We start from the raw sequence: 13,626 nt of genomic DNA, 5'->3' as shown, positions 1-13,626 counted from the left end.
AAGTAATGTACAGAATGTTATAATTTTTTTATTTTTTGCAGCATGAAAGCAAAAATATGAAAAAATTTTAAAATCCCGAAAAATAAAATTCAAAAATATTCTCGATAATGTTTCTCTTAGAGATGAAAAAACAGATGAATGGCGTTCAATTGTTTAAAAAGTGAATAATATTTGAAAACATTTCACATGGACAAGCAGTGACAACAATTTAGTTTTCAAAAATGACAATTTGATTTTATGTGTCTTGTCTGAAAGTTTTGAAAGCTAGTCATGTTTTCATCGCAGAAACTTGCTCATAACATTTCACTCACACACCACACACACACAAACCACACACAACATGCACAACACAAACACATAACTCAAACACACACAACACAAAAACACACACACACATGCACGTTATAGAAATACGTATAATGTTTTCTGTAGCTAACTTACTTCTTTGTCCATTTCAATGTACTTTTATCAATATGTGCATTTATTATGAACGCTATACGGCTAAGAATTATGAAAAGGTAATGTTAATTTATGATGATAATGATGTTGATTTGATAATGACGTCAATAATGATGAGAAAGAAATGTTCATTTATTTGAAATTGAATCAAATATGAAAAACTTCCAATGAACAAAACTCGTACCCTTTGTAAAAATAAACAAATTACATATACAAAGATGCGTGTTTGACTTATTGCAAAATAAAATTTGATAGAAATTTTAAATGACTCAACTTGCAAATGTGATGCGTGAGATCATTAATGTCATTTCATGTACATTAATGTCATCACCTGAGGGTTTGACAGATAATACATAAATTTCAAATCTGGCAAAATTTTGCATTAGAAGAAAAATTGATCAAGAAATAAGATTAGATTATTTTTGAGATTTGAACGTCAGTTTAAAACATGTAAACATGGGTTGTGTGTGTGTTTTGTGTGTGTGTGTGCGTGCGTGTGTGTGTTTGTTTGTATGTATGTGTATGTCAAGTAGGCGCATAATACTTAACTCTTGTAACACCTTTTCGTTCATTTTTTCAGTTTTCATATTTTCTTCTCTTAGATACATATTTTTATAACATTTTGTTTTTGTTAACTTTAGTGCACAGTGCAAAATTGTTTAGAATTTTCTTTTATTCATCATACTTTAATGCCTGCAGTTTAGTCAATAAGATCTCAGACATATTTACAAACACACAACACACACACACATACACACTCACACAAAAATATGTTTAATATTATATATATATATATATATATATATATAATTATAATTGAAATTTGAAATATAATTGAATGCAATTAAACAAGGTAATACGCGAATAAAACGAAGATAAAAAATAAAGAAAGATATTTAATAAAAACAATCCGCACATGAATAAAAATTAAATTTACACGTGTGTGCTTGTTTGTTTGTTTGTTTGTGTGTGTGTGTGTGTGTGTGTGTGTGTGTGTGTGTGTGTGTGTGTGGTTTGTGCATATTTATTTATTCATTTTTTTTTTAAATTATTTTTTCATTAGTAGCAAGCACATCACAGCATTTGTACATCTCACTGAGAAATCTAACGGCGCAGCTAGAAAGAAATATTTATGAAAAAGGTCAATCAACACGTATAACCAGGATGATCTTCTTTATTGTGTGTTTGTGTGTATGTGTTATTGACTGTGTGTGTGATCGTCTGTGTGTGTATGTGTGTGTGATTGTCTGCGTTTGTGTGTGTGTGTGTGTGTGATTGTCTGCGTGTGTGTGTGTGTGTGAGTGAGTAGGTGGGTGAAATTTTGCTTTGCATTTACGAACCGTTGTTTATTTTCTGATTGATTCTTCCCTGCAAAACAGATATAAATACGAATGAAAAAGTATTCAAATATTTTAAAAATCATTTCATTCATTACGCAGAATGTTTAATCACATTACACGTACAAAACTTTGTAAAAAAAACCCGTATATATGTGCAGTCAGTAGCAAAAGTTTCATTTATGCCGAGTAGAAATTCAAATTACTGAGGGTTTGTGAACCTGAAAGGACAACGCCCAACAACCACCAACGACTTTCTGTATTTTTAATAACAAACCGGGTGAACCAATTACTTCTACTAATGCTTCTAAATACTGCGGTACCGGTAAAACAATACTACTACTACCTATAATTAATAACTTTAATGGTTAATCTATATATTTTATATTATAGTAATTATTATTATTATATTTGGTATTAGCAATTTTTTCCTCATTTCAACTATTTTTTTAGTGGTGAAAGAGTTTTCATAATAATAATAATAATTATTATTATTATTATTATTATCCATGCTGTTGTTCTTTATTTAGAGCGGAAGTGGATATCGACGTTGGGTGGTTGATTTGTCGATCCGGACGTGACGACAGGAGCTTCCAGTAGCAGCCTTCCCTCTGCCGTCAAACTGGCAGTCACTGTGTTTGGGTCAACTGTGTCTGGAAGGTCAAACTCCCTGATTGTGTGTGGGTGGATTGCATGGAGGTTTGATTATTATTTTATTATTTATGGTCGTCATCCGTGACTTGTTCGGTGGTAACCGTATAATGAGTTCGATACTATCGTATCGGTAAAATTCTTGTAAATGTTTACTTGGGTTCGTCAATGATTACAAAATTTGTAAATGATTACAAAAATTTGTAAATGATTACAAAGATTTGTAAATAATTACAAAAATTCGTTAATGGCTACAAAATTTGTAAATGATAACAAAAAATTTGTAAATGATTTTTTCTTTCTAATTAATTCTTTCAAAGCCACGATGCCGATGATAATAAAAATGATTAGAACCATCATCACGATCGTACGATGATGATAGTGATAAAGATGATTACGGTGGTGATGACATGACAATGATAATGAGAATAGCGACGTATGTGTTGGTGGTAACGATGGAAACCTGCTAAATTCCTTGCAGCTGGTCTTGGTAGCAGTGACCTCTTGATGTTTGGCGTGCACGGAAAGCTTTCTGTCAACTGTCTTCACCATCAGGTCGTCAGGGACGAAGTCAGTCCCAATGTCGATAGCGATGCGAAAGATCTAAATATATGTACGCGTGTAAATGTGTGTGTGCGTGCGTGTGTGTGTGTGTGTTTGTCTGTGTAATAGTGTGTGTGTGTTTGTCTGTGTAAAAGTGTGTGTGTGTGTCTCTGTAAAAGTGTGTGTGTGCATGTGTGTGTCTGTGTAAAAGTGTGTGTGTTTGTCTGCGTAAAAGTTTGTGTGTTTGTCTGTGTAAAAGTGTGTGTGTTTTCTGTGTAAAAGTGTGTGTGTGTGTCTGTGTAAAAGTGTGTGTGTTTGTCTGTGTAAAAGTGTGTGTGTGTGTGTGTGTCTGCGTAAAAGTTTGTGTGTTTGTTTGTGTAATAGTGTGTGTGCTTTCTTTGTAAAAGTGTGTGTGAGTGAGTGTGTGTAGAAGTGTGTGGTGTTTGTTCATATGTGGAAGTGACGTGAGTGTGTTTATGTTTATGAAAAGATGCGGTTATGTGTGTTAATGCGTGTACTTTTGTGTGCCTCTAAAAATATCTGTCCGTATGTGCGTATATAATCTTGTGTGTTTGTACGGTTATAAATTATTGCATGCTGATAGGATGTAACATGTGTACGTAAGTGTTGACATAAGCATTGGTCCAATAAGATGTGTGAGATTTGGAGAAAATGAGGATAGTTGAAGAGAGGAACCTTCTTGCCCTCCTGCTCACTGATGCACGAGTCCTTGTCCAATGCTGATCCAAGCCCTGCAAGTGTTGTTCAACATCAAACCATGGAATAACACGCATATTCATTTGTTAATATTTTCATTTAATTTTATTCAAATTAACTTTTCAATTATAACAATTGAAACTGCGTTTAATAAAATTTTGAATGAGAAGGACCAGCCTGGCATGATGTTGCTTAGTTTGATGTCAGTGAATGTAACTGGATGTTGGGTGGTGGTTCGTTCCAGGTTGTTGCCACTGTTGACGGTTGAGGTTATGGTGTCGTACGTCGGTATGCAGACCTGCTCAGTGGTTGGTTAGTCGCATGCATCATCGTCTGAGATGCATGTGCCGAGTTCTCTATTAATAAGCCATAACTTACAAACAAACAAGAAAGCAAAGAAGCAAATATGCTATAATTAATTTTAACTTTAAACCATCAAATATTACACTGCGACCAAAATGAAACATTTTATTCAGATCAGATCAGTTTATCGTATTTCAACATTTAAACCCAAAGCATTTTGAGTGACAATTAAATTGCCAATTTACACTTTATACAAAAAAGTGTAAGAAAGTGAAGTCGGTTAAAATTTTGTGAAAGATCCAGAATAAAGTAATTGATAGACCCGTACAGGAGCTTCGACTTGCAGGATGCCATCCTTGCTGAGAGTGCTCTGCAGTTTCAACGGGTCCACATTCGATGGAATGTCCACCTGACGACTGAACTCTCTGCTGATCGTTTTGTCGCCGCCTGTGTTTCGTGGACAATTAGATTTTAATTAAGCTACACTGTGATTGTTTGTTATTAGTTTTATTGTGTATATTATTATAATTATTTCACTTGGCACTGAACCTTTTTCTTCATGTTTGGCCTGCACGATCAACTTGTTGTCCTGCGTCTTGACGTTGATCTCGTCGGGGCTGAACTGACTGACGTCGAAGCTGACCCTGAAGACCTTGGTGCCATCCTTCACGTCGTAGAACATTCCCTGCAGGTCCATCTTCTCCAGCAAGCTGCTGCTACTGCTGCTGTTTCCCGGAGATCCTGTTATGTTGTGGTGGGGTGGTTAGCATGGCAGGATGACCATGATGATACGTTTGTATTGTAGATTTGCACACAACGTAACGCTCTGTCGCTACAATGTTTGCGAGCAATGTTGCGTTTGTATGCATGCGTGTGTGGAGTGTACGTAGGGTGCATGTACGTATAGAGCGGAGCGGTGCGTGCATGTTTTATGTACGATTTATCCTGCGCACCTGTGTTTGAGAAAGCCAGAAACTGCGAAATCAATATGTGCAGAAAACAAGCGGCGGTTGAAACAGATTCATCGACGCGTAAAACGGAACTAAGTGCGGTTTCAAGTTTCGTAATACGCTTTGCGCTTTTACATTTGATGAACTGTTTTCAAATTTTTCAAATTTTAAACATCTTGATAAACTAAAAACAGTTATGAAAAATAAATTTTTTCGTTATCAACGATAACGTATAAAATAAATTCATAATGTAAACTAAAGGCATAAATAACCACTTAAAATGTGATGTGGTTGAAATATAACAAAGACAAACAAACAATTGACTGACCCGTCTGCATCTCATCAGGTTTCAACCTGAAGAAGTCCATCCTCAACTTGCTGACGTCATCATCCCACTCCTTCCTTCTCTGCTCCATGCGTTCCTGCATCTCATTCCATATGTTCCGTTGGCGTTCGGCGTAACTGGTGTTTGTTGTGTTGTTTGCTGTGTTGTTTGTTGTGTTGTTTGTTGTGTTGTTTGTTGTGTTGTTGTTGCTTTTTGTGTTGCTGGTTGCATGTTGGTGTTGTTGCGTTATGCCTGTGTTGAATTTGATGGCGTATTTGTGTAATTGTTGGCGAGAACGTATGTTTAATGGCAGATGAGGTTGTGGTGGGTGTTGCTATGTTAATGTTCTTAGCGTCAGCCAGATGTTTTTATATTTTGTTGTTGTTTTGTAGAAATTGTGCCCTTTCACTTGAATCAATAAATTTCTAAATAATTCTCCTTGACTATTTCTAAAATAAATTTTCAAGTTTTTTGTATAAAAACACGCAATCTTAATCTTTTTAATCATATTTTTAAAACTTATTTTATTAAAAAAAGAAAAATAAATGTATATGATATAATCTGCCTGAACCTGTTGGCATCACGTTTTATGGGCACCCTGGTCTCCATCTTGAAGAGAGTTTGCTGTTGTTGGTGTTGGTGGGCTGTCATCTCATCCCACCTTGTTACTTCACTGATTCAAATGAAAAACGTGTTAAATTATTTTACATACAGGCACTTGTGTGTGTGTGTGTGTGTGTGTGTGTGTGCGTTCCTGCGCGTGTGTGTGATCTAGCCAACGTACGGTTAATAATATTAAACACCTTTTCAAATAAAAAAAACTAGGAAAAGTTAAATTTATACATAAAAATAATTTTTATTTTTGTTTTGTTTAAAAACTACTTACAGCTAATTTCCTCGATCATCATTTGCCACGAATAAAACATTTTATTAGGCAGGATGGCACAGGAAGCAATAAAGCAGCAACAAACATTATAACCCGGCCATTCATACATCCGGCCATTCATTCGCGCTCGCACGCACGCACATGCATTTAAATAAATTTTCATTGTGTGTGTGTGTGTGTGCATCTGAATATGTTTCTATATATAAAGTGTTGTGCATAATATTAAGTAGAATATTTTACGTGAAGATCATCAAATGTGTTGATGTCCGAGAACACATTCAACTATACAACCAGCAACACATATATACAACAACAAAATCAACAGTGAAACAACTAGGCATGGCCAGGCACTTATGACAGAGAGTTATAAATTAAATGCATTGTGCCTCATCTCATCTCGTTCGCACAGGCAGACAGACATAAAATTTAGCACAAGTAACGAAAGTATTTTTCAAAATATTTGAAAAAAAGAATTTAATACAAAATCATTTTGAAAGACGTCTAATGAATGTTTTGACGAACATGATAACACAAACTCAAAATGGAGCGAACGAACAATACAATCTGATCCAGATCTCTGGCTCGCTCGGTTGGCTGGCTGAGTGCTCGCTTAGAGATTGGATATTTTTTGAGATTGCAGTCGGTAGATAATGTTAATTAAAATATATTTTCATGTCTGTTAACAATAATGTTTAATTTAATAGAGAATTTGAACAGTGTTTAATTTTTGTTTGGAATATGTTAGAACCTCTGTTTGTAAAGTTTTCAAGTCATGCAAATTGAAATCATTTATTTGAGTAATCTCAGGCAACCATTCAATGAATAATTTAAAAAGAATATAAATAAATATATATGGGTTCTATCTATTTATTCACATTTTTGTATATTTCGGAAAGAAAAAACAATTTTTTTTATTTTCCAGGACATTTATAACTGCCAAGCAATTTGCATTGATTTCAACGCTTTGATAACCTGGACTATGTGGACTGAACACGACGTGCTTTAGATTTGGTGTGCTGTGTTTATGTGTATATGCTGAGTGTGTGGATATTGTAGCGTGTATATATGTGTGTATGTGTGTGTGTGTGTGTATCTGTATGCTGGGATAGGAGTGTGGATGCTGTATCATGTGCGAGTGTGTATGCTGGAATGTGCAATCTGACGTGCGTCCGTAGTGGAAATGTTGATTCAATCAGTTCAAAAAGCTTCAAAATAATTTTAACTTGAAATGAAATCAGAACTTTTTAGTTATTCTTTCTATTGTAATATTTGTGCAGAATTTCGGTGCATAAAAAATTATTGCTAAATAATATTATTGTGGTAAAAAGAAGGACAATATAATAAAAAAAGACATTAGAATTAACTTTTACATCGATTGTCACATCCCAACAACAACAACAACAATCATTCAGTGCTTGTGCTCTCTGTTTCTTAATCAAAAATTTATACGAATTTATTTTGTTTGCTCATAAGAAGCAAAACAAGGCTTCGTAACAAACGCACAACCGTACAACAACAACCGTACAACCGTACAACCACAACCGTACAACAACAACCGTACAACAACAACCGTACAACAACAACCGTACAACAACAACCGTACAACAACAACCGTACAACAACAACAGTACAACAACAACCGTACAACAACAACCGTACAACCACAACCGTACAACAACAACCGTACAACAACAACCGTACAACAACAACCGTACAACAACAACCGTACAACAACTACCGTACTACCAAGCAGACGCTCAAACACGCAAACGTTTTATTTGTATAGCTTAAAAACAGTATTTTTATTTTCTGTTGAATCGAGCATACGATTTTTTCAGTAAAAATTATTTTTGAAAACAATCTCTTGACTTCTGTTTATTTTCATTTGCTTTTTACGTAGTTCTATTTACATGAGCGCACAGGTAATTAAAAGACACAATATTATACGTTCTTCGTGTTCGTTCTAATCAACATTTGTATTGTGTTTCTCCTAATTACTACTCTGATAACATTACTTTGCATCACTCGCATAACAGATGGTTAAAGTCAATTAAGTTATTTTCGAATAAAAACATTTACAATATATATAAAAAGATACGCTTCATTAGCAATCTCTCCCCAGCTTTAATTGCAAATCATAGCACGACGCAATGCATCATAGAGCTGCGACGTGAACGCTGATGGGACGCAGTGAAACAAAACGTTCACTGCACTCCATCCTTCTGTCCTGTGTGGTCGTATTGCGTCGTGTGTGTCGTGCTCATGGTCGGTTGGTTGGCTGGTTGGTTTGTCGTTCATTCGATTGGTTGATTTGTCAGTCATTTGATTGGTTAGTTATTTAATTGGGTGGTTGATGCATGCATTCACAAAAAGATGGTTCATATCAATAATTTATATTTTGTTATAGAATTTATACCCAATATTATTGTATGCCATTATATTATTAGTATTTCCTAAGAATACATGTAACTTAGTGTTACTGTTATTTCATATACACATTTTGTTGCACATATTCTTCCCCGGGCGATGAGTTCATCCCCCCACGTTTGCTCAATAATGAATGACTGCTTATTAAATTGGTGATAGCGATGTCTCGCCATATACGTTACTCACTGCATTGCACATGTGCTGTCTGCAATTTACGCAATCCATATTCAAATGTATATAGTCATACATTTAAGTACATATGTGTAATATGTGCAATATGTCTAAACAGTAAATGAATATATTAATATATATATATATATATATATATATATATATATGTGTGTGATATATATAAATATATATCTCTGTGTGTGTGCGGTGTGTGTGTGTGTGTGCATGCGTAAATTGTAAATCGAAGGTACAGTAAAAAGAGTGAAAACATCTGTTGCTCAGAGATAAATCTAACGACGCGATGCGACCTCGCTCGTGCAAATTTATCAATAATTGACCTGCGCATATTTAACCAACACATACTTTAATGTTGCATACTACATTCACACATGAGTTATTAATAACTGCACATGCACACAGTTTCATACTACCTCCACACATTTTCAGATAAGTAACATATTTATATGTGCACGTGCGTAAGCTAATAAGCAGGCACACACCAACTAATAATACGCAACTACACTGCCTCCACACAGTTTAATACTGCGAAACAACAACAAATCAACTCTGACAAAAGCAACTCCAACAACCGAAGCAAAAGTTACCACAAATACATACACATCTGATCATAAACGTTAACTCATTTGAATGAACTCTGTTAAAAATAGCATATTGTAAGGTAAAACAACAATAAATTTACAATTGTGGAACGTTTAGTGATTCAACCAATTAAAATTTACCATTAATTTTACCATTAATTAGTTAATTAGATAATTGGCATAATTATTAAGATCGCAATTAGTAGTCCAACATTTGTTCACACCAATATACATCGCTTACATACATACAAACCATTTAAAAACCACACTCAACTCAATCCTATGATCTCAACTGACTTCTTCAAACAAGCCTAGAGTTATGTATGTATATATTGCAAGAATTTATCGAATAAGAATTAATATCAAACACACACAACACATGTGGAAACGTTATAATATACTTCAATTACATTCAACAGAAATACGCACATCTAACAAACACATTAAAGACATCGCACTCACAAACCAACACACATACCACACACACACACACACACGCACATATACACACATACAGACACACACATCACCATTCTCGCCAACAAAATGACTAACAATCTTAATCCTTTCATGTCCTTATGGATATGTACCGACAACGTTGAAATAAAATTAATAATGAAAAAACCACTGAATATTTATTTTTGAATTTCATCTAAAAAAATTTAAATAAAAATTATCTAGAAATTGAAAAAAAAACTGTATTCAATAATTAACGATTCATTAATTCTTTTATTCACAATAAAATTCCTATTTTAAATACTTAGACTTTAAATTATTATCCAAGAAAAAAAGTTATAAAACTTGTTATTTTGTTAGCATTTGATGAAACGAACGAACATTTATTTAAACTTAAAATTACAAAACTATTATTTTAAAAATAACAAAGTTATTAATTATTTTCCTTCTATATTTAGCACACTTCAGCCAAAAAAGCCCCGAAACTTTCACTTCAAAAGCAAAAAAAGATGCTTAACGATGTTTGCAAAACTTCTTTATACAATTTATCATCTAACGCGAATCCCATGACATGGGCAAATACGATGATGAGAATGATGACGACGACGACGATGATGATGACGACGATGATGACGACGATGATGACGTAGTGTCGAGAGCAATGACGATGACGTCACATAACATCAAGTCAGACTGTATAGCAAACAGAAAGTCGCAGCACAGCGCGGTCTATCTCGATTCAATCGTTTTTATAAAAAATTCGGTCAAGATCATTATCATGCACGCCATCATCGTCGTCGTCCTCATCATCATCTTCATCATTCTTGACACTAGGCTTTCATCATTGCATCCTTCATCGTCGTCGTCATCTTCGTCGTCGTCATCTTCATCTTCACGATTGCCTGGCTCGGTCAGTGTTGTTTGTCATTATTGTAATTTATTATTATTGTTATTATTATTATTTTCATCCTCATCATTTCATGATATTTTATCAGCACACTTTTCATCAGCATCGTATTTTATCATTACTTTAATCATCATCATCGTCGTCGTCATCATCATCATCATCACCGTCATCGTTATCATCGTCACCATCATCATAATTTATATTGCCTCCGTTGTTATTGCTCTTATTATATTCGCCATTCTTGATATTTTAATCATAAATCCATCAACATCATCTTCGTCATCAACTGTGACGTCATCGTCATGATCACCAGTATTATTATTTTTAAAATCACAAACATTGATGACGTCATCACCATTTATAACATCATATAATGGTGTCATTGTCAATGTCACCTCAGTGTCAATTCAATGCCAATATCATCAATGTCAATTCTATGACTATTACTTTTGTAACTTGACATCATCTGTATCACCATCCTTTTCATCATCATCTTCTTCATCATAGTCATCTTCTTCCTCCTCCTCATCTTCATCATCTTCATCACCATCATCCTTTTTACCAACATTGCCTTGGCACTCTAAAATGTGCCATTAGTTTAATCACCCAAAACAAAAAGTTGATTAACTAATTGATGAAAATATCCTTCAACGTTTTTATCTTTCACCCTCCAATATTTCATCTTTATTTTCTTCATTTTTTAAACCACCACCATCATCTGCTTCCTCCTTCTCTTCCTCCTCTTCCTCATCATCATCATTGTCGTCATCTTCACCACCATAGCATGAAAAGCAGCCATTCGAAATCACTCCCACCCACCTCGAAACGAAACTAACCTTCGTTCCGCAGCAGCAGAACAGGACTCCGCAGCAGACTCTGAGACATAGGAAGACATATCGAATGATACAAACCAGCAACCACACGTAGCTAAATAGATAGATAAACAGATAGACTTATATACGGGCACACATCAACCCTAGGTTGTGTGTTATACGCTTATTGTATGCCTATCGCACGCGTCTGCGAGATTATAGACCAAGTAAGCTCCTAAAGACAAGACTTCATGCAAGGAGCGGTACAACAAGAAAGAATCATTGCTACGCTACGAGTAGTTTGTCGTCCAGTGCATGCGTGTATGAATATAAATGTATAAATGAATATAATAAACATGCAGGCGTTTATATAGGCATGTACATATACTAATATGCATGTATGTGTGTCTATAAGTATGCAGGTGTGCATCCATCTATGTATGTATGCCTGTACGTATGTATGCAGGGATATATAGTCATACAATGAAACGTACAAATGCATTCATGTTGGTATATTGTACAAGCGTGTATGCAAGAGTTTGTTTGTTGGATGCACGGAAGTATATTATGATCTCAACATATATATGAATTGTGTTGAACAGAAAGACCTCTCCGGTTATTAACATGTCCAAATTTTCAATTTTGATCCATAATATTTTTCACTTCCATTCACACAGCCTCATATCTTATATCTGCATGTACGTGTGCGTTCGTATGTATGCAGTGGTCATATCTGGTCGGTGGTTGTACAGACACACACAGTGCATCTGAGGTTACAGGACTGATGTCTCAAGATTGTGTGTACGCGTGTTATACATACATGTACAGTTTGATAAACAAATGAGTACAAAATATAATGCATGCACAGTACATTGTACAGTACACTCATTACAGTATTGTATACTTAAGTGAGGATGTATGATAATTATAATGTTCAAAGTATCTCTACTGGATGTTAATCATATAACTGCATATAGGATTCCTTGAAACATCATAAGGGATAGATCGAAACGTGGTTGTTGCAAATGTTTTATATGTTACTATTAAATGGATACGGATATATAGAATATGGTACTCATCATTGAATATATGCAACATCGTAAACACAAAATTTAATTTATAACAGATTAGTACCTGTTGTTTATTGAGTAGTGTTTAGTATTTTCTCTACGTACATCATTCTATCTATGTATGATGCTTTCATTATTGCTAGTGCGCAACTTTAACCTTGGAAACCTCCAAATATTATTTTATCGGTGTTGTCTGTTTTTGTGGTCCAATTCATCTCTTACTGAACAAACATGGAACGCTTGGCTGACATCGTATGTAAGATTTGCTCGGATGAAAGCTTCCGTGGAAAAATAATCTTGTCTCAACTGACTTTTTTCACTTTGTTATAAAAAATTAGTTTTTTACTTAATAATACGTCTTGTTTTTCACCGTTATAATTCGACAATGAATGCATTTGGTCTTTATCAACAGATAGAAAGTATTGCAATGCGGTATATCTACATTGTACGTTTTTGCATTATGTATGAATTTGTATATGCAAGTATTTATATTATTGCATGTATGTGCATTGCATGGATGTTTGCATAGGGCAATACACAACACATGCATGTGTAGATCGTGTGTGCGTGTTTACACATTTTAGTGTGCGTGTATTGTGTATGTTTGTGTATGAAAGCTTGCGTGTGCAGTGCAGAAATTGAAGGCAGCCTAACGAGAAATTGGGTTCGGCGTCCTTATTTAAGTTCAACAGACGTACGTGCTTGCTGTTGATGTTTTTTTGCATCGGTGTATCAAGGCGTTGTGCTGTTGTTTTGTTGTTGCGGTATCACTGTATCATTGTGTTGTTGATGTTGCGGTATTAACGTGTCATTGTGTTGTTGATGTTGCGATATTAATGTGTCATTGTGTTGTTGATGTTGCGATATTAATGTGTCATTGTGTTGTTGTTTTGTTGTTGCGTTACCAATGTATCATTGTGTTGTTGAAGTTGCGGCATTAATGTGTAATTGTGTTGTTGTTTTGTTGTTGCGGTACCAATGTTTTCATTTTTCAAAATTGATTGTATATCTCC

The 13,626-nt window shown here is 34.7% G+C and overlaps 1 protein-coding gene across 1 annotated transcript; it reads right to left on the bottom strand.

Annotated features, from left to right (window-relative positions):
* Positions 1-1,802: 1,802 nt before the first annotated feature.
* HELRODRAFT_106514 (hypothetical protein) lies at positions 1,803-5,405 on the bottom strand. The gene is made up of 7 exons (XM_009021357.1): positions 5,289-5,405; positions 4,560-4,751; positions 4,339-4,457; positions 3,885-4,005; positions 3,687-3,742; positions 2,911-3,050; positions 1,803-2,466 (listed from the first exon to the last, which is right to left on the bottom strand). Exons 1-7 carry the CDS (start codon positions 5,386-5,388, stop codon positions 2,319-2,321), a joined length of 876 nt encoding a protein of 291 aa, XP_009019605.1. The 5' UTR covers positions 5,389-5,405; the 3' UTR covers positions 1,803-2,318.
* Positions 5,406-13,626: the final 8,221 nt, after the last annotated feature.

This window comes from Helobdella robusta, assembly GCF_000326865.2.
Source record: "Helobdella robusta unplaced genomic scaffold HELROscaffold_3, whole genome shotgun sequence".
Taxonomy (NCBI): Eukaryota; Metazoa; Annelida; class Clitellata; order Rhynchobdellida; family Glossiphoniidae; genus Helobdella; species Helobdella robusta.
The sequence above is the reverse complement of the archived record's forward strand: the minus strand, read 5'-3'. Positions and strand labels throughout refer to the sequence as shown.

What these genes read in the sequence shown, in the direction of transcription:
- HELRODRAFT_106514 (XM_009021357.1), bottom strand. Translation starts at nt 5,388, where the DNA reads ATGCAGGAACGCATGGAGCAGAGAAGGAAGGAGTGGGATGATGACGTC. An exon ending in ACCTGATGAGATGCAGACGG is followed by an intron (nt 4,752 to 5,288) that starts GTCAGTCAATTG and finishes ACAACATAACAG; the next exon opens with GATCTCCGGGAAACAGCAGC. An exon ending in ACTAAGCAACATCATGCCAG is followed by an intron (nt 3,743 to 3,884) that starts GCTGGTCCTTCT and finishes CAACACTTGCAG; the next exon opens with GGCTTGGATCAGCATTGGAC.